This window comes from Electrona antarctica (genome assembly GCF_951216825.1).
Source record: "Electrona antarctica genome assembly, chromosome: 1".
Classification (NCBI taxonomy): Eukaryota; Metazoa; Chordata; class Actinopteri; order Myctophiformes; family Myctophidae; genus Electrona; species Electrona antarctica.
In genome coordinates this window covers 42,046,335-42,072,231 of record NC_136806.1, presented here as the reverse complement: position 1 = coordinate 42,072,231, position 25,897 = coordinate 42,046,335, and the positions used below count along the sequence as shown (strand labels likewise).

Here is a 25,897-nt window from a genome sequence, read left to right as displayed (position 1 = left end):
TGGAGGCCATCGATATTGTCCTTTTCTTTTTGCTGAGGTTTGTGTGATCTGCGCAAAAGGACAGTTAACCCATTTTGGTGTTTTAAACCTCGTTATAATTTAGCTATTGAAAAATAGCAGATCTACAAGCTCATAGCGCGCCACCGAGTGGCGCGCTACGAGCTTGTAGGTCTGCTATTTTTGAAAAATCGTGAAAATATTTATTTCAGAAAACTGGAGGATTTAGAAGATTTTTTTAAATTTTGAGGTCAGGCCTAAATGGGTCAAATGATAAGGGACAATATCGGTGGCACCCAACTGTATCGCTGCAGTGTGCCCTGCTTTAGTTGTCCATACTGTATCCTGCTATGATGTTTGGTTTCATACCCTATAGAAATGTCATGTGGTCATAAACTAATTATGATGTATCAGATGTGCTGACATAAAGCAAGTACCGGTAGGCCTGGATGGATGCTTGCAGCTACATTTGTTTCTTTTGACCACTTTCCACCAGCAGATGGCACTGATGTGACAGAAGCAGCAGGTGTACCGGCTGAGCACTCCTACTGCATAAGATTGCATCTCCAAACCAAAACTCGTATAGTTAGACCCTATAAAAAGGATCAGGCTATTCTACTATAAATATATTTCAGACGCTGATTTGGATCAAGGCATGATGTGATGATGATCACATGAAATGAAGTTAAACAGTACAAAGGAAAAAGCAAGAAAAGAGGTGACCATTAACAAGGTGTATGGAAAAGCCCAGCTACTGTATGCTACTGTGGCTTAACCCATCCTGGGCGGGATCCCCTTTTGGTGTTTCAAGCATTATGTTATACTTAATCTATTGTTGTGGCGCAAATCTTTGAATATATATTCTTTCAGAGTGAACGTTTTTAACTCAACTCTTTGCTTCTGAGGGGTTCCTGGAATAACATATTTTCAGATGGGGGTCGGCGGCCAATTGCATATCATTTTTGGGGTCCTTGACATGAAATATTGAGCACCACTGATATAGAAACATAGGTATTTCAGAAAACTGTCAGGAATTAGAAGACATTTTCTAAATTTCGACGTCAGCCCTAAATGGGTTAATGCTCTCTGACTCTCCCGTTCCTCTGGGGTATGGTTTCATTAATGAATGCAAATGGAGAGGCTTACTTCGGTGGTACGAGTATGAATAATGGAAGTGCTTTTGGAAATGTTATGCAGCCACTAGCGTTTACCTGAACATTGGGTATAAAGGGTTGATGAATGCATGGAGGTGGTGAGAGATGGCTTACCTTTACATGGATCCTGATTGGAAGAGGAATTCCTTCCTTGAGATCCTTGGTCTTCTCATTGAAGTCCTTGCAAAATTGGCTAATGGGAATCCCTTTCTGAATGGGAGAGGGTGAATGAAGCGATGAGTAGGAGAGGAGAGAAAAGCAGAGGGAGAATGATGCTTAATTTACACAGAAAATATATAAACTGTTTTTGGTGTGCGATGGTGTACGACGGAGAATAAATAGGGTGTAAAATGAGTATAAGTAGGGGGTAAAATGAGTATAAATCGGGCTTAAGACAGAACTGGATGTTTTTTAAATGTCTTCATCCGCATGTCACTCATGGCAAACTGCAAGGCTTGCATAGTAACGACTGGGCTGCCGTCCGTCAGTCAGGCAGCCTTGGAGAAATAGTCTAACGAGGAGCACACACGGTGCTGCCCCACAGCATGGCTGATGGTGTGTTATGTACCATAATGATGCACTGGACTATGGCTATTTATGCAGGGTTTTATAATTGCACTATACGGAATTGCAGGCATGTTCTCTAGCTGTGCCTGGATAGAATGTATAGCCTCAAATGTTCAATGGGATTCAGATGAGGACTCAAAAGCAGGCCACTTCAGAATAGTCCATTTTGTTACCTTACCATCTTTTTTAAGAAGAAAGTCTAATTATGGCATGCCTTCCCCATGTGGATGTCTATGGCTGACATCAGTCATATTCTATGGCATATCTATGACGATACTGGTTTACTTAACATTACAAATGTTAGAGGACCACTTCACCACTTTTCAACCTATCTAACAGGAGGGCTGTGGGCAATTCAGAAACCCGTCCACCAGTGACATCATCGTTTAAAAAAAGAAAAACAATATATCTTTTAAACAATATTTATTTTTTTATTATCGTGAGAACGATGGCTTCCATTTTCGCATTGCAACTTTTCAGGAACAGAAAGCCTGCAGTTTCTATTAGCTTGGATTCCCCATCGATGATGTCACTGGTGGACGGGTTTTTAACTGGCCAAAGCCTTCCTATGAGACACAGACCGAGTAGGAAAACATTTTTTTGCTACTTTATGATGAGTGATGATTAGTGAGAACCAATTATATGAAGATAGGTTGAAAAGAGGTGAAGTGGTCCTTTAAGTATTATTTCACAATATGAAACATACAGTATGTGGACCAAAAACATGAGGAGGTACTTCCATGGCAGTGTGAACAAGAAAACTGTTACTGACCAGCCCAACAGTTTGTGTGATGATGTCCAGACAGACAGAACCATTTCACTCGCCTCCTAACCATGCCATGCTGTGAAAACTACATTTTCTCACAATTAAGTTGAAACTGACAGGAAGCGGGAAAAAAACAACAACTGCAAGTTTCAGCTCTTCCCAAAGATTTTCAAAGGGATTCCGATCACCACCTGGTCCAATGTTTTCTTCTCATGCTGCTTTTTGATGTCTATTTTGGGTCATTATCCTGCAGAAAAACCCATAACCAGTGGCTAAAGGTTTTGTTTTTGTTTTGTTTTCCTGCTGCAAGGACCTTAAGACTTTCTGGGCTGTACTGTCATCATTATGCCCTGCACAGGTGTAAGGCTGGGCACCCTGCAAAGTAACCCCAAATCATCACTGACACTGATCCATGTTTCACAGTGGGCATGGAGTTTGTTTTCTTTGAAAGCTTAATTTTGACTTTGTACTGTAGACAGATCACATGGACTCTATGTTCATGCTGCCAGAAGGACTGTGGCTTGTCAGCATGCAATTTGTGAAGTCCAGTGTCTTTCCCTTTTCTGTCTACCATGGAGCCAATTCATTCAGACAGCGACGGATGGTGCAACTTTTAACTGTTAATTTCATTTTGGATCCGTTTTGAAGTTTACATGGTTCTTACTGGACCATTAAAAATAATCTTTCTGTTCAATCTTGGGCTAAATGTAATCTTGTGACCACATCCAGAAATGTTGGCTACAGTACCATGGGCCTTAAACATCTTATTGGCAACAGTGGTCACAGTAACATCAAGCTTGATTACAAGATTGGCAGCAATCACAATGTGAATTATGTGATACAATTTATTTTTAATGGGCTGTTCCAACTTCCAATTATTCCTTTTCCTATTATACATGTATTCATGCCAGCATGGTCTAGGCTGGGTGTCTGTGGTCCATTACTATTCCACAATGTGTAGTGTGTGTGTGTGTGTGTGTGTGTGTGTGTGTGTGTGCGCGCGCGACTGCGCGTGTGGTCATTCACAATTCCAAAATGTAGATTTTGTGTATGTGCGTGACTGCGTGTGTCTGTCAGGCGAGGCACACTAGGCGAGGTATGACAGAGTGCATGTTGGTGCCCAGAGCCCCAGAGACCCTGTGATAAATGAGTCTCCCTTTCCCAGTCCCTGCCAGGCCAACCAGAGCGAAGGCAGAATGGATGGGTGACATTAAGTCAACACCCTCGCCAACGCCTCTCCCCTCGCCATTCCTCTGCTGACTTGGAATCAGCCGGCAATGACTATTAAGGAATCTAATTACTCCTACGTAAATTTATACTGACTTTCACCCGCCATTTTCCCCAAAGGGCAACACACTGATTGAAATGTTCATTTTAGGAATGGGAAAAAAGGGTTTTTATACACAGTTTAATGGAGTCACCAGCTTCTATTGCTCCATGACGGCGCCTGCAGAGTAATGCACTGCCTCCGGATTCTAATAATGGACCTGATGAAAACTCATTCATCCCGAGACATTATTCAATGACAGAACGGGGAGGACGCTTATTTGAACATAACGGAGCGGAAACGCCTCCGAACATCATCTTCACTAAAAGCCTCAAAACACACCTGATGCATGCTGATCAGCGCACCTTCATCTTGGCATCTCTTATCAGTTCATTAGGCCCCGGAGACGCTGACACCGCCGGCCTCGTTGCTCTCTACGTACACACTAACTCAATCTGATGGACGTTTGGTCTCCCCCGTCACTGTGTGTTGCAGCAGATATTGTTTGGCCACCGACGTGTTGCATTAGAATTACAATACATCCCGTTAATGAAATGAAAACCCACCGCATCCCCGGAGGGCCCTCCCTCTTCCACCACCTTCCCCCTGCCTCCCCCCCTGGCTTATTAATAGTAATCCCATGTCAAACACAGTACCGCACCACTGTATAGTACTCCCCCCCCCCCATTGTTGTAACGCATAAAAAAACACAGCTTGGATAAACAAGGGAGTGCGGGTAGAAATTCTAATTAAATATGGATTAATATAAAGGCTCTGATGTTGGGCATGAGTCAAAGCAGAAGCCTCCAGGACTCCCTCACATATTCTGCTCTCTTTCGTTGCCTCTGTCAGACAATGCCCCCCTCCCTGACCACCAAACCATCGCCAGGAAAGGGCCTCCCTGACCAGCATGGACAAAACCTGAAAAAGTGCTTTAAGCATGGATAGCCAAACATTATGCAGAAAGAGCAGCAACTGTGCTAAAGATAGTCAAAGGCGATGTGCTTCAGGGATGTCCCCGGGCATATGGTGCACAAACTAAGACGAGAAATATACAGAGAACATATTCAGCCTGGTACGTGAGGGAGCTTGGTCAGACAATGGCCCACAAGGGGAATAGTGAACATGAGGATATGAGTTAACACACTCAAAAAACTATGCGCATAAGACAGGTAATCATATTATAATTAAGATGTTACACAAACGGCCATGGAAGTGTTAGAAGATGACAGTGTGAGCAAGTTTCATTTTCACCCCAGGCGATTTAAAGTCTAACTGCAGTAATTATCGGGAATTGAACCGTGTTGGTAATTGTAATGAGGGTCTTTAAAACTGGCGGCGGGCTGGTGTGTGCCATGAAAGCAAGGTTCAGTTGGATTCTGTGACATTTATCACAGAGACAAGTGCAACACTAACGTTTATGCCCTGGCCAGATCGCTAACCCCACTCCCTCCATCTGAGCATCTAATCATCCTCTAGTCCGAGCTGCCGGCTAAATCCTCTCTGCTCACCATGTCTGATTAGAGTCGCTTGCTCTCCAGTACAAAATGGCTGCAGCCCATCACCCCATGGCGGGGGCCCTCCACTCCGGCCGCAGATGAGGACATTCAGCCCCATATCTTCAAAGGCTTCTGAGATCCTGGGCAGCAGGATTAACGCTAATCTACAGAGATACTGCAGCCATCAAGTCCAATGGCAGCACTGGTTAAGTTAATTGCTGTATGATCCATTTGAGATCTGCACAGTGGAGCGCAATTACTTATAGTTAAGGGAGGCAATTAGGCATTTGCAATTAAAATGTGAGAGGTGTCCATTGGGTTTGACCCTTCTACCATATTCTCTTTCTTTTTTCTGTCCATTTCTCCATGTAAATGTGAGTGGCCTTTCAGCTTCACCAACTCTTTTTAACAAGATATAGTACTGGCAGGAAAAGAGAGGAGAGTAGAGGAGAGGAGAGGAGATGTGTGCAGTAGGGAGGCAACCTAATGTGTGCAGGGGAGAGACAGGAATGGACGTGAGGGGATGAAAGTCAGCTGAGAGGTGAGAGAGTCCTTCTCATGATCAATATTTGAACAATGAAAAGGTTCGTTTGACTGACGAGAAGAGAGTGCAATATCACAAGTGTATCAGATGTGAGTGAATAATGTGCACATCATTAATTTGGGAGGAGTGCTGACAGTGTGGATGCGTTTGCTCAGCCTGGCCGCAGGTGTTTCTGCATCAGAGAGCACAAGAGAGAATGAAATGGGAACAGACAGACAGACAGACAGACAGACAGACAGACAGACAGACAGACAGACAGACAGACAGACAGACAGACAGAGGGGTGGGTGGGTGGGAAGAGATAAGGAGACATAGGGGGAGAGAGAGGGAAGGCGGGAGGGAGGAGAGTTTGCCAGGAGAACAACTGTGCGCACGGAAGCATAGCAGACATGCAGATAAAGGACACAGACATAGGAGATGGCCTTGGGGCAGTAGGCAGGATTAATTGCCCCAGGGACTCAAGCACACTGGATAAATTGCCCTGGCAGGCTGCAGGTTGGGCTGAATAGAAAGGAAGGTGTTTGATTGGAAAGGGGCTGGGCAGGAGGCGAGGTTAATTAAACTCTGCAGTGTGAAACACAGTAATTCATTACGTTCATTACCTTGTTCATTTAATCTGCTCTGATGTTGGGAGTTTTATCACTTCCAGCCTGGTCTTATAGTCTCAGTACAGCTGATTAACATACCTCAGCTACAAACTGCAAGCCCAGTACAGAATGAACAGCCTGCATTTATATAGCGCTTTTCTAAACCACTCTGGGCGCTTATGCGATATAAGCCTCACGTTCACCCATTCACACACAGACGGGGTGGGGACAGCCAACACTAGGCGTCAACCTGGTCGTCTGGAGCACATTCATTAATTGAACTTACTTATAAATGTAGCAATTTAATTAATTTCTAAATAGGGTTAAGGTTAGAGTTATTAATTTACTGAAATTACCCTGAACATGAAAAACAAACTTGCACTCTATCTGAGATACCTTTCCACTGCTCAAATCCACTCAACGTGACCTGTGTGACCTTTGGAGCATGCAAAACAAGTGTTTTTCCAATAGTACATTAATTAATTGAACTTACTTATAAATGTAGCAATTTAATTAATTTCTAACTAGGGTTAAGGTTAGGGTTATTCATTTACTGAAATGACACTGAACATGAAAAACAAACTTGCACTCTATCTGAGATACCTTCCACCATTGCTCAAATCCACTCATCGTGACCTGTGTGACCTTTGGAGCATGCAAAACAAGTGTTTTTCCCATTTTTGGAAGCAAAACTTCAGTGTAACAATTAAGAGCAAAATTCTTCTCGACTTCCAGAGCGTCAAGACCCATCATACCACTCTACGACTTACTACAAGTAGACCATGACAAAAAAAAAAAGACAAGTTCATACTACATAAAAGGCTGATCTACAAGCTTAAAATATGTCACCGCTGTTTTTCTTTTTTCTTTTGTCTAAAACTATTAAATATTTAGTCATTTCTTTGTATATTGAAGTTATTTGTCATACGTGCCCTGTACAATTTTGTATTATGAAGCCTAAAGAATGCCAAAAACAGGTTAATCGCAATCACTGGTATTTGTTTGACAATCAAGCGTCGTAATCGTGACAGCCCTAGCTACGAGCGGACAGCGCGGCGCATCACGAGTCACGACGTGTTGTTAGCTAGCTTGTAGTTTGGCTTTTTTTTAAGCTGTACGTCCTTTTGAAAGGTTTTGGAAGTCACGTGAAAGCATTTAAGTGTCTGTGGGTTTTATAAAGAGCTCGTGACTAAATCAAAACTACATTGGATCCAGTGGGGGAAAAAGTACTCAATTGTTTTACTTGAGTAAAAAGTATCAATACTGCAATGTAGAAATACTCTGGAAGAAGTCTGGAATTCAAAATGTACTTAAGGACCAAAAGTAGAAAGTACTCACTATGCAGAATGTCCCATTTCAAGTTGTGTATATACAAAAAGAAAATTTAAATAGCAGATCTACAAGCTCACAATGAGTCGCATCGCAACTCTTTGTGAGCTAGTAGATCTGCTATCTCAGAAGATCTGCTAAATCAGAAGAAAACATTTCTAACTACTTCAACTGCAAAAGAAAAACACTTAAGTTTAAAACTGGTTTGAGCCAGATATCAGCTCTTATTTCCAGGCTACAATTTGACAATACAACTATAATAATCGACTGCCAACAAAGCTAGTCTCACCGAGGAATTGGTGACTAAGTTAAGTCGTTACTCATTCAATATATAGCTTTGTTTTCGGTTGGGACATCCCTAGTATCAATATTATTATATCATATTATTGTCTGTGATATTGTACTATTGTGATATGGCATAAACGTGTTCTATAAAATATAAATATCGGATCGGGAAAAATCGGTATCAGCAGATGCTCAAATTCAAATGATCGGAATCGGATCGGGAGCAAAAAAACGTGATCGGGACATCCCTATTTTGTAGTGTTCATCCCAGAAGCCCATGTGCCAAAGTGTGACAGAATCAAGCAGGAGTCCGTAAGAACATATTGGAGTATGTTATGGATAGTAGTGATATTCATACAGTTAATATAAGCACCTGTTCACCTAAATGGCGGCCGAAAACGATTCCAGGTTATAACACTGATGATGTGTCCAAGTTTGTGCATCAGTAGATGTTTAATTTACTGAAAGACTCTGGGAGTGGCAGTACCAGTGACAACCAGGAACAGATTAGGTGACATCTGGAGAGCCAGAGGACGGCCAGAGAGACGACGACCTGGTGTGGAGAGGGTTGGCAGCTAAAACCATTTCTTCCGTGAGCTACAGACGAGACGAGAGAAGGAGGGTTTAAAATCAGTAGCGCCGAGGCTGAGATGTGGCCTGTTCAGCCGAAGGCCGGCGTGGATTTACTGAGTGGATTGACTGAGGGGAGCCTCTTGACTCCCCTCAGTCAAGAGGCTTTTAGTGCATAATTTGTATGTAGTATGTATTTTGCCCTTTCAAGGCTGACAGACAGTGTATCACCAGACAGAAGAATTCACATCTATTCTCTCTGTGTCCTGCGTGTCTGGAAGGTGTTGGGTCTTTTCACACTCTAGTGTGAAACGTGTCTGCAGCTAAATGCCTGTATGGCTGCATCCCCCAAGAACTGGTTTTCACGTCACGACAACGCGATGGCACCCGAGAAAGAAAAAAGTTTGTCCAGGGCAAACTTATTTTCGACACGGGGACTCCTCTAAACCTGTAGGCGTACTAGGCTAACCACCACACCGCTAAGCTTACAGCATTGGTTGGGTTACCTGGAGGAGGGTGTATGTTGCAAAACCCAAAACACCCAACGATTCAACACTGATGATGTGTCCAAGTTTGTGCGTCAGTAGATGTTTAATTTACTGAAAGAAAGAGGGGGCATTGATCACGTATTTCTTGTTGGTTCCTGTTTGCCTCTGATTGCTGTGAAGATTTTTAATATATTCTTTTTTATAATATAAGTTATTATTTCTTTTAATTCCAGTGAATAACTTCGCAGCAACTATTTTATTTGTTTCCAGTAGTCGCTACTCGCAAAAACCGATTGTATGGTGATTGCTTCACTATGATGATAAAATATGTTTATAAAAAGGCTCATGGTAGCCTATACAATTTCTTTCAGAATATTCCTTGCTATACATTTTTGTTGCACTAGAACACTTCTGTCAAGGGTAATAAAAGAATGAACACAGCTAGTTCACTTTCTCAAAACTAGGTATGTGGAAAATTCTTCTTACTTACATATTGATAAAATCTATGTTGAGAGCCGTTTCACCATGCAGTGAGAATGAATGGAATCTATACTTGAAAAGTTGAAATGTTCTTTTCAATCATAGAGCATAGAAACAAGACAATTTTGACGTATTATTATATTATGGCCTGCGTTACACCCCATTCAACATCACATTAACAACACAGCATGTTTAAAAGTGAATAAATAAATGGAAAAAGCAACATAAAAGAATGTCCACGAGCTAACAAAATGAGTCAAGTCAAATCCAGCAATCGTCTGCATAGCGACCAGAACCGGTGAGAAACCTGACAGCTCTGCTTCCACAAGCAGCGTCAGCTGAATATGCATGCTCGTCTTCGGGAGGTTTTTCCTGTTAAGAGTTTTGGTGAAGACACACAAGAAGCAGCAGAATTAAATTGATTGCATTACAGCAAGAAATCCACATTTTCGACTCCATTAAGTTCTCCTCAATGTGTTGACGTCGTCGTGCTTTTTCACGAGTAATCACGTGCAGGCTGCAGCATAACGGAAGAGGTTGAACCTCAGGAAGCCGAGGCAAGACTGGGGATGACTGAAGAACTGTAAGATTGGATGACAACTGGAGGAGAGAGGCAGAGACTGTGTGTGTGTGTATATGTGCATGTGTGTGCCACAGTCTGGTAAAGACAAAGCAGCACTGCAATAACGATTGGCAGCATTGTTGTAGGAGCGTCGATGTTGCACTTACAAAGGATTGTGATGGATAACGACAAAATCACCATAGACGGCGGCTCACAACTTGAATATGACACTGAGAGCGTCTGTGAACATGATGATCTCCATGAGGTGACGTTTGTTTGTGTGTAGTTGATGTGTGTTTGTGTGTAGTTTCATGATAACTACTTTTTATATATGTGATGTATGCCATGCTTTTGTTATTGCTTAATGTAAGTCGCTCTGGATTAAGAGCGTCTGCTAAATGCCTAAATTGTAAATTGTGTGTGTGTGTGTGTGTGTGTGGGGGGGGGGGGGGGGTGGAGGGGAGGTCCAGTGGACAATGCCCAAAGCATCTAGAGACATGCCCTTCTAAACTTCCCCAATCACGCCTAGAGGAAAAGTGATGACTGCAGAGTAAAAGTTGCGGACAATAGGTCTTTACTAACAACGCGCCCGCTCTCTCTCGCTCTCTCTCCCCTCCTCGCTCTCTCTCTCTCCCCCGTTCATTTCCTCCAACTTTATTCAATCTCGCCCTCTCTCCTCTCTGAAAATGAGCCAGAGCTGAGTGACCTTCAACTACACCCGTGGGGAACAGGGGGAAAAAAAGAGGAAGAGAGTGGGGGGAGGGGGTAAGCTGAGGAGAGGGTGATGGACCAAAGAAGGGTGCAGGACAAAAGGGAAAAGGCGCATACTGAAGTCAGATAAATGGAAAATCTCTTCTGTTGGGGACCAGTGAACTGCTGAAAAGTGCACTGCTGCATGTGACAAGAAAGATGACACCTCCTCTCTCTCCTGTCTGATTAAAGCTCTCCCTCTGTAATGAACCCCAGGCCTGAGGAGCAGGGGAATATCGCCTAATCAAAAGGCTGAGTTATAGAGCACCCAAGTCTGACGTCACTTTCAGTAGAGGGCGCCTATACACAGGTTCATGTATTTTTTTATTTGCAGTGAAATCTCCATAGGGCGATTTTAGGTCGCTTCATATAAGAACTGTGTTTGAAAAATAAACCGAGTGGCTGTGCGTCGTTAATGATGTCCATTCATATTTGATACAGCCATTTTCTGGAGAAAATGGAATTAATGTGGCCACAGTTCTTATATGAGGCGATCTAAAATCCCCCTATGGAGATTACAATGCAAATAAAAAGTACATGAACCTGGGGACTGACGCCCTCTACTGACAGTGACGTCAGGACTTCGGTGCTATATACTTAGTTATGTGTGGGTGTGTATCATAAAAGCTAAAGCGAGCTTGAAGATCTGCACCCTTGTTTTTGGTGCTCACCACTGGCACACAACAAAGTTTCAATCAGGTATTATGCCAAATTAACACAGGCAGCGGTATTCCACTTCCATTCGAGTTTCAAAAGAAGTTGCTTGCCCAGCGCATACTCCCTTTTTCCCACTACTTCTGCCTCCATAATGGGATTTATTTCGCCTACTTGTAGTATGAAATACTGTTCCGTAGACTCTCACCATCAACGAGGTCAGAATAAAGGGGCTAAAATAGATAATGGAGTAACGTAATGGAAGCAGCATGAGACAAGCGAAATCACACTGTTTCTTTTGTGTTCCCACTCCCAGGTACCGTACAGTGAAATCAAGCCTTCAGGGACAGATAACAGATGACAAAGCAAAGTACTACATCGGTTGAATGAAACGGATGAAACGGTTGGATGGCACTTACACCCGCCTTCTAATGAGAGTGCAAAATCTGTCTGGGAAGAGCCACCCATCGACTAATCTAATATACGGAAACCTTCCCCGTGTTTCTTCACTAGTCCGATCCAGAAGAACACAGTTTGCCGGCCACTGCTACAGAGCTGACATTGAATGAGGTTATATCTTCCCTTCTTCTCTGGAGTCCTGCCTCAAACCAGACCAGAGGTAGAAAACTGTCGTTCCCCGATGTCATCGCTAGGGACACGTGCATCAGTAAGCAGGAACTGGGGATGGCAATGAAGAACCGAGAAGTCTGGCATGGCATTGTGAAATCCATGATCTACATCGGACTTCCAAGCCTTGCACTATAGGGTTTGCTTGTAGATGATTTATGTACAGTAACATGTAAATGTGCCTTGTTTTGAAATCAAACCTTTAGTTTAACATTCAGCTGAATCACTTTAACCCATTTAGACCTGACATCGAAATAAATAAAAAAAAGTCTTCTGAAAGAATATATATATATTCAAAGATTTGTGCCGCATTTTTACAATTTTTCAAAAATAGCAGACCTACAAGTGAGCTTGTAGATCTGCTATTTTTCAATAGCTAAAGTATAACATAATGCTTAGTTAAAACACCAAAAGGGGTTCCCGCCCAAAATGGGTTAAGGTTTGTTGTTTACATTGTAACATCAAATAGCATATCAAATGTCTGTTCTTCCTAAATTGTGCAAATAGCATTTTGTCCATGTAAACAAGGTATAATAAACTAAAGAGTGGAAAACTGTGGACAACCACCTATACAAGTCCCACCACACAAAAGTGTGACAGCTATCATTTGTAATGATTCAATATCTGCAAAATCAGTCAATATCCTAAAGTGATCTTGCATTATTACTACATTTCTTGTTTGGAATCAGTTCAGCAGCATATAACATATTTCCCAATGATAAATCTGTAATGAAATTTAAATTAGGTAACAACTTCAACTTGTGCTACTGTGCCAGGATTATAATAATAAAGTAGTTTGACTATTGGTTGAAATGAAATACGATTATTATCTTATAAGATGATCTTAAAACATGCACACAAAAAATAAACAATTCGTGCACCGAGCTGGGATCGAACCGCGCTCTCCCGCTAAGTAAGCTGGGCTCACAATAACAGGTTGTGTATGGGATTTCTACAGTATTAAGATTATCGGGTTTGCCGGAGCAACCCAAACGAAGCACCTCATGACGTAGTTAGATGAGTCTGACATGTAATGTGAAAACAATGGAGCCTGGTGATATGTCTGGAAAGACAGGAGACACATTATACTAGATGGGTCAATATATGGAAAATCACACCCGTGTGAAGTGAGGGGCGCTCTTATCATCATACATCATCTCATTCTGGCCAATCACAATTTGCGTCCTCACTTTTGTCTTCAACTTTTGTCTTCAATTTTTGTGTTTACACAAACACTCAAAGCTGGGCATACCCCTCAAAAATATCACTTAACTTAACCCCAAATATTTTATTATTAGGGGTCACGCCCGAAAGGGCGAAGACCCCTTATTGTATTTGTACGGATTCTGAAATTTTTCGCAGTTTTGGAAGTTCTGTGCTGTTGTTTTCCACAAAATTTGGCAATATGGTAGAGGTTTGTGAGAATCGCTCAAGAACTGAAGCTCACAGTCATTCGTTAAAGGACCTCTGACCTTTAGAGATCTCCCAAGGAATTAATTATATGATCTGCTCTATCCACTCTTGACGTCAAAAAAGCGAAATTGCATTTCTATTCATTTCTGTGGAGTCTGGACCCTGCTAATGTTGGTTGCGGGAGTACAGCTTTGACAGACGCCAATCAGTGTAACAAAAAAATGACATCATCTCCAGTCTCCAATCAGTGAACGATAGTAGCCTGGAACATGGAACATGATTGGGTCCAAAATCTGCATGGTTGATTCGTGGGGGTAACAAAACAATTGACGTCATCTCCAGTCTCCAACCTAATTGTTAATTTGGAAGAGTATGACATCACTCCTCTCTATATAACATTACTTATTAGTCCTAATGCAGTGATTGTAGTTCATTGTATTGAGTATCAAGTAGTAGTTCAGTAGTAATTAATTAGAAGACAGGCATTGCATTATTGCTTTATTACTTTTATGGCTTGACCCCGTCTTATCGCTGCTTGCAGCTATATTAATTATTATTTTTTATTGAGAAATAGCCAGTTAAAGCTCCTGGCAGCAATCTTGGACAACATCTTGAAAATTACGCCTTTCCAGAATGTATATTTTTCCTAGATGTTATTTAGCATGCACAATAATAACATCATTCATTGTAAAACCTTTTGTATTCATTTGATTGGGGTTAAACCATACATATATTGACCCATCTATATCGACATGTTCTTGCCATATGGACAAGTCTCAGCTCGTCTGCGTTTGCCTCCACACCCAGGCACCCAGGAGAAATGACATCAGGACATGCGGCCGTGCACGTGGGGCAAGATTACATTACATTCAATCATTTGATAGTTCACCAACTGAAGTTAAAGTAGCTCGCCCATTGGCTTTTAACAATCCACAGTGTGGATTGGAGGTCACACAATGGACGATTTATATGCATACAGTATGCTATATTGACACTCGACAGCTTTTGTAAAGCTTTGGTAGGTGTGGTGTGTGTGTGTACAGACAGTGCACATCCATGCATACACAGATAACAGCACCAAGCCAAGGGAGTGGAGAGGAACAGTCAACGAGAGAGGGAGCAAGCGAGGGCTATGATTGTGGGTAATGATTATAATTATTGGTATGAAGCATTATGAGTATTGAGTATTAATCAGTTCTTAAACTATAATTAAAAGGCATTAGTTATTTATTATTATATACATTATAAACAAGGGCTTCATAGAAAGTGTCACAGAACTGGGTAAATGAGAAGTGTGGAGGCGGTGACCCAAAATAAATCTTTGGTGAAGAAAACAAAACCAGCCTCCTTTCATAAAAGGCTTCCAGATACTCCATTTTCTGGACCAGGCCTCCCCCCAAAATCGGAATCCAATTTGTTCAGCTGTACGGTAATCCGGCATATAATGAATTCATCTACAACAGAAGGATGCTTTTTTCCTCATTTAACTACAGGAAGAGACAGAAAGAGCGCTAATTAAAGTTGTAACATCTGCACTCTTTTCGTTTCCACGGGCAACAAGCATCATTTGCTCTACTTGCTACTTAACCCATTCAGGCCTGACGTCGAAATTAAAAAAAAAGAGTTTTCTAAATCATGACAATTTTCGGAAAGATTTGAGGCACATTTTAACGATTTTTCAAAAATAGCAGACCTACAAGTTCATAGCGCGCCACTCGGTGGCGCGCTATGAGCTTGTAGATCTGCTATTTTTCAATAGCTAAATTATAACATAATGTTTAAAACGCTAACGCTAACGTGACATGGATGCGTTCCAGGTCTCAATGGATTAAAGGAAGGAAAACAAATAAGGTGTATCAGACAGTTCCAAACAATGCAGACACAATTATGCAAGCAATTTGCAGAAAGTAGTTTAATTCACAATTACCAAGCAGAACCAGTGAATATACTAAAACTGGAGCAGCATTGATTGAATTTGGGCCTGTACTAAAATAAAGAGACATTTGGGGGATATTTTTATAAAGCCAAGATTGTATAAAATTTGTAATAAAATATGCTTTTGGTTAAAATATATTGTTATTTAGCCACCTAAAGTGTAAAGTTTAACAGAATGGGGTGTGCCTTTTCTGGGTCAGTGCAAAAACACTGCACAGTCCATTAGGCTCCTATATGAATCCCCAGTCTCCCATCTCTCTCTCTCCCTATTGTAAACACGTGTAATGCTTTATGGTGTCGTCCACAGTTAACAGTCTTTGTATTGAGTTGAGTGAAATGTACTGTAATTCTCCAAACTGTTAATAAATACTTCAACAAATCTCTCTCTCTCTCTCTCTCCCTCTCGCTCTGAAATATAAATAGGGGCCTACAAAGACCAAAATGAAAATAGAATAATAATTTCAGCATAAAATAAATATGAGGCATATTTATGCAAAGTGCCCTTTGCTTTTCGTCTGTCGATGAGTCGAGGCAATTAATCATTCATATTGAGACTACCGATAGATAGATAGATAGATAGATAGATAGATAGATAAGAGTTTTTATTAAAGTGTCCTACATCATAAGATGCCCAGCCCGCACAGGCTTACAAGACACTCACGAAATTGTACATAATGATACATATACACAAAATACATAGACAGTTACTTTATGGATACATCGTTCTCCAACGTAACTGCCATGCCTTCTCTATGAATTTTCCTAAAACAACCAATTACTGAACAACCAATTTAACATAAAACATTCAGACATCCAAAACAAATCTGGGTTCTTATCCTGAATTTTTTCAAATAAAGAGTTTCTTAAATCATAGTATAGTGGACTATAGAAAACTAAATGAAACTCACCCTCTACAACTCCCAGGTCACAAAGAACACACAATCGCTGCCCCTCAGGAATGCCAGTATATCTGCCAACCTCAACTGCCAGAGGTAAAGCACCAGATCTTAACTGGGCACAGAGGGACCTCTGTCCTCTTTTTAAATTAAATGCAATATAAGGTTCAGTCATGTAGTCCTCTTTGAATTGAATATAACTTCTTAATTTAGCTTTTTTCACAATGTCCACCCTCCATTGCTGCTGATGTAACAATTGACAGTTTATATTTGACTGTATTAATGTTACAATGAATGAAGGTTATTTTAAAAATATATGTTTAAATCAGAAAGTGAGAAAATTGAGGAGACCTCTCTTATCCACTCTCTTACCACCCAAACTTTCACAGCTGATGGTGGAGAGTGGCCAAATTAAGGAATGAGAGAAGGGTGGAGGGAGAGGTGTGTGTGTGTGTAGGTGTGTGTGTGTGTGTGTGTGTGTGTGTGTGTGCGCGCGCGCGCGGCCGCTTACCAATTAACACCACCACAAATCCACAGTCACAAACTCGGGGCAGCGAGGATTGAGTAGCGACACATGACAATACTATACAATAGCGAATAGCATGTTTCCTCGCGAGTCTCTTCCAACCTTTTTCGATCCCCTCGTGGAGTCGTATTGGTTACGCGCACGGAGCCGGATTTTGAAGCAGACAGATCTTCTTCTCGTCAACATTTTGCGGTCTGATCTGATCATCTGATGATACCGCACCATCAGCCAGGCAACGGGCTCACTTCTTCTTGTGACCGACTCCAGCGCCCGCCCGCACACGCGCACACACACACACACACACACACACACACACACACACACACACACACACTGACACAGTCAGCCAGAGCTCTCACAGCACGGCTCCGTTGCTGCCAACAACCGGAGCGTCGAGACGGAGAAACGGACATTGCGGGAAGTGGCAGATGCAATCCTATTATACAGACACCAGAGGGACAATATTTCATATAGAGGGCTATTGTATTAGGGACGAAGAGGACCCATCCCAGTGGGATATGAGCCAGATTTTTCTCCGACACAACTCGAGGTAACGGCATATCCTCGGTCGGTGCAGCGACTTTCCTGCTAAAGAGTGTCACGTTTAGCCAGAAGAAGATCCCAGGCACCACCGACGTACGGAGGAGAAACACAGTTAAATACCGATCGTCCCCGACAGATCAAAATCGAGACTTTATCTGGTCATCGTCAACGTCAACGCTGTACTTCCGAGAAATATTCTACTTGTCTTGTTCTCCATCAAGCGGATCTAGCAGCACAAGTGCAATACGAATGGTTTGGGTAACTACAGCTTTACTTTTATCATCACCCGAACGATGGGTGCAAGCACGCACGCACAGACACGCACGCACACACACGGTTAGGTCTGTTATGAAACAGGTGTTGCAAAGAGAAGATTTTGTTATCAATTTGCAAAGGGGGCGCAAGACATGAAACATGCATGCTATACATAATTGCGACTGTTACTGTTTAGATCATGAAACAAAGAAAATACTCTCTAAACTTGCTCTCTCTAAAATCACTGCAGTTCTAAAACTTAGCAATCAATTGTGCCTGATAGCCTAAATCAACAGATGTTTCTGCGGTAATCAGTCATGTGGATTAAGTCCAGAGGAGAGGGATTGAACAATGCATTAACAGTAATTACATCCGTTTATCACACTATGGATTGATTGAGTTTAACTGTCATCGCCTGTTCATTTTTTGTGTCCTAATGCCCTTGGCCTGAAAGCAGCAAGCTAACTGTGGTAAGTTATGACTCTTATGGGAGATCTTGGCATGGGCGAGGTCTTCAATACACATTTGGGGACTATAGGACATTGTTCATGCCTTCATGGTGATTACTGGAACAGTCCATCTGTCCTCCCTCTACCTGCATTTATACATTTGGCAAACAGCCAATATTAAAGCAAAATAGTCACCCCCACTCAGAGAGAGAGAAAGAGAGTGTGCGTGTGCGTGCGTGTGCGTGTGCGTGCACACGCAGACTGAATTTAAATAAGGGACTTCAAGATCCTTTTTTTGTTTGGGGGGGGGGGGGGGGGGGGTTAAGGCATCTCCATGCAAGCCAACACACAAACACACATCTCACGTGACAGACCCAGAGGCAGCGGGCCGGGGTTAGATTGATTCTGAGCACAAAGCATAACATATACAAATACAACAAACAAATATCTCACCTGCCTACCATTACGGACCATTACTCACACTTACAACCTGAAAGGCTGCTTCACCTCGTCACCAGCAGTCATATCCCAGCTGACAAATGTGGTCATTATTGATGAGCTGGAGTGGACACACACGCTGTCACAGCCTGGCCCCTCGCTATATAAACAGAATAAATTATGTACTGTTGACAAGCTGACAGAACGCAAACAGGGACCGACAGGGAGACTTCCAGGGGGAAAATAAATTGAAGGTTGCTGCTTGAATCACATATGAACCAACAACATTGTTCACCTGCTCTGCACCATGCGGACTTGCATGCACTTTTGAATTCCAGTATTCTCTCAGCCAGCAAAGGCTTGTGTAGTCCATTCAACATCTGATAATCAAGTTACAGGATGCAGCGTGAGACTGTACCGCAGGTAATATAATCTAATGTAATATAGCTACATTAGGGGATGCTGCCAAGATCCATGTCCTCGCAGCCTCCATGCCTCGGGGCGGATTAATCACTCCTTATCATTTCCTCAGTCATCTCCTTGATTCATCTGCTTCTGAAGACATTTTAATGTGTAATATCTTCGTACCCCTCCCCATGAATACATTTGAATACATCCAGCAAAGACAGGCAGGGCTGCACACAACAGCACGTCCCCTGATAAAATAACACCGCCTTCTATCTGCATTTGTCCATTTATTCATCACTTTTCTTTCTTTTTCCCTCTATCCTAGCCTCTTCCATAGAGATTATTTATGAACTATTACCATCATGCAGTAACACTTTATTAGACATGTACAGTAGACAGCCAAAGGCAGATTCATCTTTCACTTGCACTCTTGCATGTGCGCGTGCACACACACACACACACACACACACACACACACACACACACACACACACAGCCAATGGTCTTCTGGACCACAAGCCTGTTTAGTGATTTGAATAGCACAGAGCAGATGATGGAACTGAGGTTAGTCTCAGGATGATGTGTCTTCTATCAGCAACAGATCAACGCTTGTGTTTCAACAGCTAGCCTGTGCTCAGAGGCCGTGGCGCCGGCCATCTCTCGCTCCATCACGCTCAAGTGTTGCCATTACGGCACATCTGACCCGGTAATGATTTCATATTAGAATGTCATTGATCTGTTAGAGTGGCTGACACACCGATTGGTACTCAGTAGAGTGTGGACAGTCCAGTGGCGGGCTCTGCCTGGCACAGGCCTCTGAGCTCAATACGATAAAGAGTGGCTGGTTCAAGTCCACTGTAAGGTTGATCATCATTTCTCAGTCCTGGATCAATACTGGGGTTTTATACTGTCTAGCGGCTGAAATATGTTCAGCAACGACACATGAACGATCATATTTGGCTAAATTAGAATTGGCTGCATGCACTCACCCAGGCATAATGTATAGCGGACACGCACTCTCAGTCAAAAGCATCTCTAAACAGATAGCAAGTTATTATCAATATTCATCATAAATGAGAATGGGACGTGTGGCGACAAAGGACTGCGGCACACAATGAGAAAAAGCATTGCAGCCTATCAAGGAAAAGAAAGCATCTTTAAAAGGGCGCATAGCTGCTTCTGAACTACATTAATTTACAATGAATGAGGGATGGCCAAAAAAACAACACCAACATGAGCATAATATAATCTCATAGGAAAGGAACCTCAGAAAATACATTCAGGAAAAAACAAACAGAAATCAATAGAAAATGAGATCCGTTTAAACCAAAGAGCCACAGAGGAATGGAGCTAAAAAAGAAAAGCTCAGCTCCACTGGATTCTCGGCTCCAACAGCCTGGATAGAACAATAGTCTTCTGACACTAGACAAAGACAGCGGTCTGCTTGGCAGCAGATGTCATCATAGTAACAAGCATCAAACTGTGACTGACACTACATTTCAAACAGCACTGTATAAATAAATGACCTTTGTCCTTTAGCTTGCCTCTTTTCGCTGTGAATATGTCTATATGGGAACAGATGCCATTATAAATGTCTAATTTCTGTCGCCTCTCTCTCTCCAGGCATGGTGCCCACGCCCCAGGTGTGCGTATCAACCCTGGTCACGGTGAGCACGATGGCAGTTGTGGACCTCTACTTGCTGGAGCAGAGCATGCTGGGTACCCGTGGCGTCCCGGGGCCAGGGGTCTGGCAGTGTGCCGCAGTGTTGCTAGGTGACGTGGGTTTCTTGGTTGCACTGCGCTTTGTGTCGGCAGGTGTGGTGTCTGAGGCAAATTCCCCGCGGCGGGGGTTCGCCAACGCCCTCTGGTTCCTCTTCCTCTCCCTGCTCCAGCTCAAGCTCTTCTTCGTCTGCCACAACTACCGTCAGGAACGCCGGCCGCCTGACCCACTGGCGAGGAAGACCCTGACCCTGCTGCTGTCCATCTGCCTGCCATCGCTTTTCCTCATCCTGACGGGAGCCGACCACATGACCCCACTCCGCAGGAAGCAGGAAGTGCGAGGTCGTCTGTTGTGGGTGGTGGTGGACCTGCTGGATGTGTTGGACCTGCAGGCGGGGCTGTGGGAGGCCCATGGCGGGGCCGGGGGCCCCGGGGCTCCTGTTGAGCCACGGCTGCCCATCTGGGCCGAGGGCCTGGTCTTCTTTTACTGTTACGCCCTGCTGCTGCTGCTGCCATGTGTGGCCCTCACAGAGCTGGGGGCCACTGGCCTGCCGGGACAACGGGGAGGCCGCAAGGAGGCTCTTTATCCATGGCTCAGCCTGGTCACCATCAACGTGTTTACCCTGGGCCTGAGGGGAACAGGCATGCTGTGGTACAGGGATTCTCGGGTCTCCACAGTGTTCCTGGGGAAGAACCTGCTGGCTCTGGCCGTTAAGCTGAGCTCAGCCTGGCAGAAGCACAGGCTGGAGCGCGGAGGTAGGGGGGCTGGGACAGGGATGGAGCCAGGGGAATCTGCACTGCCGAGCCAGGGCTCAGATCAGGGAGAGGACCAAGCCCAGGGGAAAGCCTCTTCTACTTCAGCACCTTCATCCCGTTATCACACACTGTCTCGCTCCCAGAGCCACACCCTCTCCCACGTCAGCCTGGAGCCCGCAGACTCCTCCATAGGGCCCCCTTTCATCTCCCATGAACTCTAGAGACAAACTTTGCATGTGGACACGGGCACATGTACACTCAGCCACACGTGCACTGAAGGATGTGCGTGCGCACATGGACATGTCTAGGCTCTAGTTCATCTAAAGAGAACTAGTGTTAAAGACCCACACCAGAGGTGTTTTTTATTCAGCAATGGGTTGTGGAGCTGTGAAAAAGCATTTGGTATGCTTGAACGTTTTGTTGTGTAAAAAAAAAAAAAGGTCTTTCCATACATACCGATTATTTTGGATTTGTGTGTCTGAATAGAGTGCCACTGAACAATCCTATTGGAAAAATAATTATTTATGTTTAAGCCTTGATCAAAAATACTAATACATGTTTCATACTGTATATCTTTTTATTGATAGTATTCAATCTTATTGAATTTGAACCACATATTTCATAACACATTCTATTCAGACTCCAGACAAGTCTATGGCCTTGTCAAGTTGTACAGTACGTAGGACTTTTGTAGGGCTTAGGTAAGAATGTACAATGAAAGCCTGCTTTCCTCCCAATAGACCAGTCGCATTTCATCTGCAGGATTTTCCAGGCGTCAGATTATGGGGATTATGCAGCGATGTGCTTCAATTATGTGTGACATTTGAGTTAAGTTCTTGGGAGTTTCAAAGTAAGAATATATCAAAAGTATTCCATGATATGTTAAGTCTGTTTCAGTTCACTCTCTTGCATTCGCTCTCTAACTTGTTCAGTCTTTCAGTTCTCTTGCTCAAACCTTTACCGGGGTAATCAATAACGAACGTATAGACTGGAGAAGCTGAAAACCGCACCTGCTGTACTTAATGACATTCAGCAGCCAACACCATATTTTACTGTCTCGACACTTTGTGATTTCAACCCTTTCTCGAAAGCATGTTATGTAAACAGCTGGCATCAAACCTTCAAATGATGTGCTGTTAAACGTTATTTAATGTGACTTTAACCACTTTCAACCTGGCATTCCGATTTTAGGCAGTCATTATAGGTGAAAATGTGTCCATTTCTTTCAAGACATTAAAAAAAAAAAAACAGAAATTACTAAACTAGCAGATCTACAAGCTACAAGCAACACATGGCATTGTGATGCACAAGACACTGTGATGCTTGCTCACTGGCATACACAATGCCACTCATTGTGAGCTTATAGATGAGCCATTTCCGATACTTGTATTATGAAGTACAGTATATAGGGCTTAAGTGGTTTACGGGAACCAATAACCTAACACTTGTTTTTACTAACTCTGAATCTTAATTACGTGCTTAAGTTAATTAGAATAATGTGTAGATACAGCTCATAAAACATTTTCTTTTTGAAAAAGAAAAGTCAAGGTGCTTGTCAACTCTTGCAAGACTGAGCACCCATAGAAAGGTTGGGCGTGCAGGTGAGCAACAAGCATATCGCTTCATTCTCAAGTGACTGTAACTTCAAAATACAGGTTCGGGTTTGCTGCAGTGTTTACACGCAATGCCAATTATGTAAGTAATAATCCTGCCAACTGCTGCAAGGGACATTTGAAAAATGGATGTGTAGCTTCCAACCTTTTGTGTACACAAGTCTGTGAAACATTCCGAGAAGGAAGAAACATTACTGGTGCTTTTTGTGTTTAGAACAAGAGTTAGTTACATTTTTAAATTTTAATCAAGGAATGGATTTTTATGTGTGACTCATCCAGCTGCGGTTGCTGCTGACAAGACTGTAGTATTATGGGAGTAATACGGGGTTACGGGGTTGAAGCAGTGGCGTAAAGGATGTACAGAGGAGTCAAGTGCCTTGTTCCCCCAGAGGAGCTACTAGCCTCTTGTGTTGTCAAACACATCAGCCGTACCACGTGGGACTTTGGGCATATGCCGTGCGTATACTGTGAAAGTTATTCCACAGGCATAGCCGACAACAGTGTCAGCTATGCCTCCAGGACTGGGAGCTAACTGTAATAAAGTGTTTCATACTCAGGCACTGGCATTTCATTGGCCATTATGTAGCCAAGATATTGACATGCTGTCACCACCACAAAGGCATAAAGCAGGATCAGAGAGTGATCACTCAAAAGCGAAGGGCCCCTAGAGACCAATGGCTGTCCTGTACTAGTTGCAAAGCCCCCAACTCTAAGCCTATGGGCTTCCATTTCACACTCTGGATATATTAAGTGATTTTTGTTTTTCCAAACATCTGAGAGTGATGCTGGAGTACATGAATTAAAATGAAGCTCACCACATACACTATTTGTGTCATAAAAGCAAGCTATTCTTCGTGCAGAGTGGCACTGGCATACAGAGGAAGACCGTCATTTATCACAATTACGCCAGCGACCCTACCAGTTCAGATACTCTGTAATCCTTGAGCGATCCGCCGTCTTGTCTCCCTTTAATGTTGAAAGAGAACTCTTGATGTGATGCAAGAGTATGTGTGTGTGTGTGTGTGTGTATGTGTGTGTGTTGTGTGTCAAAAGGGGAGGAAGTGTGTTTTCATTTTCCAAACGGAGTCAGTGGCCCCTATACACCCCCACACCCATCTGACTCCCTCTAACCATTAATGCTCCTATTAAGTGAAATTGGGGCTATTTGTCAAACTGCTGAAAGATAATTCATTGGCTGCTTCACGCTTGATTTACTGGGCATATTTACAGGATGCGTTAAGGGTAAAAAACTAATGCACACAGTGGTGCACGGAGAGCTCGATTCATCTAAACATTCTCTGCGGAATTTCTCGATGGTGCATTTCATTGCGGGTGGGGGAGTGAGGCGGAGCACAGGGACCAACATCTCGGTAGTCCGTATCCATCTCCCGCCCACCCGATTGCTTTCATCTCAGGGCTCCCTCGGCTCGCTCCACATTTCAAACGCACATGTCGGCGATACACAGAACATACAGATATAAGAAACCCCCAGCCCGGCCACCCCGATAGAGAAGTTCTCATATTTCTCATAGAAGCTTTAAGAATGTAAGCAACAGCCTCAGACAGCATTACACTGAGCCCCTTTGAATTTGTTCCACCTGTTCGACTTGGAGCCCTCATAACAACACTCAGCATTCCACTCTACTAACCCAGCCCTCAACAAGCCCCAAAAGCCTCTTCTTCTACATTCATCCTTCTGTTGCCCGTCTCTTTTCAGCCTTTCTTTTCATCCAACGGCGCTAATTTCACTCCAAAGTCTGTAATTATTATCCCCCACCAAAAGCTGTCAGCCTCACCCCCAACCCCCTTAACGTCTCTTGACTCCCTCTTTTATTTCCCTCGTTTGTTTAAATTTGCCTCGTGGCCGACAGGCAGCCCACTCCACGCTTACCCTGTCAAGGGTGGTTAGTCAGAGAGGTGGGAAAGAACAGCCAAAGAGGAGAGACGTGGTGAGATTAAAGGTCCGGTGCCCATGCCTGAAGCAGATCGTCTGCCAGCTGCCATTTATTTACAGTTTACTACAGTGCAATACAGTGAGCCCAGTGGAGCAAGAGAGTTAAGACAATCCAACACTAAGAAGAAGGAAGGAGATTTTGGTTTTGGAGATCTTTTTGGTTTTGCTTGGATGCAAGTAACCTCACCTCATTACCACTGGTGCTGAGACACAAATCCCAAGTGTGGGACAAGGAGACACATCTAACAGACGCATGACTGAATCATTCATCATAGCAGAGATATGAAACGCAGCACCACTCCGGTCCAAACCTATTTCATGAGGCGGTGATCATTCAAATCAACCTGACAGTTGCAAGATATGCAAATGTAATACTATAACCAGGACAGATATTAGGCCCCCAAAGCAGCAGTAACCTGCCCACCCCTGTGGAGACTGGGGTTTAATTCCTCTGTCTCAACAAACACAATTTGCTGTGTTTGTAGGTGGGTCTGCGATCTGTCGTTGCACTAGCAAGTTAACTCCTATAGCACCAGCAGGGAGCAGAACTGGGCAAGTTAGCATGTTCCTCTGCATGTGTTACGTCCTCCCAGTGAAACTCCTCACTGTCAGGTGAAAAGAAGCAGCTGGCAACTCCATGTGTATCGGAGGAGACATGTGCTCATCTATACCCTTCACAAACAAAACAGTAGGGGTTGGCGGTGACAGTCGGGGACTATACACAAGGCAATAGCAATTGGCAAGTGAAGAGAAAAAACAACAACCTCAAAACAGTTGAACCGGTAACAGGAAAAGAAGAAAATGGCCATAAATGGGTGACAAGAAAGCAGTCCGATGTGATGAGTGGCTCTTATGCTATCTTAAGT

General features: G+C 43.2%; 2 protein-coding genes across 2 annotated transcripts in view; one reads left to right on the top strand and one right to left on the bottom strand.

Annotated features, from left to right (window-relative positions):
- The window catches only part of mrpl11 (mitochondrial ribosomal protein L11), a 47,630-nt gene that overhangs the window by 8,097 nt on the left and 13,636 nt on the right, over window positions 1–25,897 (bottom strand). The window contains exon 3 of the mRNA XM_079503135.1: window positions 1,266–1,361. Within this exon, the coding sequence (XP_079359261.1) occupies window positions 1,266–1,361 (96 nt within the window). The remainder of the gene's footprint in view (window positions 1–1,265; window positions 1,362–25,897) is intronic.
- Window positions 17,508–21,793, top strand: tmem265 (transmembrane protein 265). The gene is made up of 2 exons (XM_079503127.1): window positions 17,508–17,697; window positions 20,613–21,793. The coding sequence occupies exon 2, from the start codon at window positions 20,615–20,617 to the stop codon at window positions 21,683–21,685; it is 1,071 nt and encodes a 356-aa protein (XP_079359253.1). The 5' UTR covers window positions 17,508–17,697; window positions 20,613–20,614; the 3' UTR covers window positions 21,686–21,793.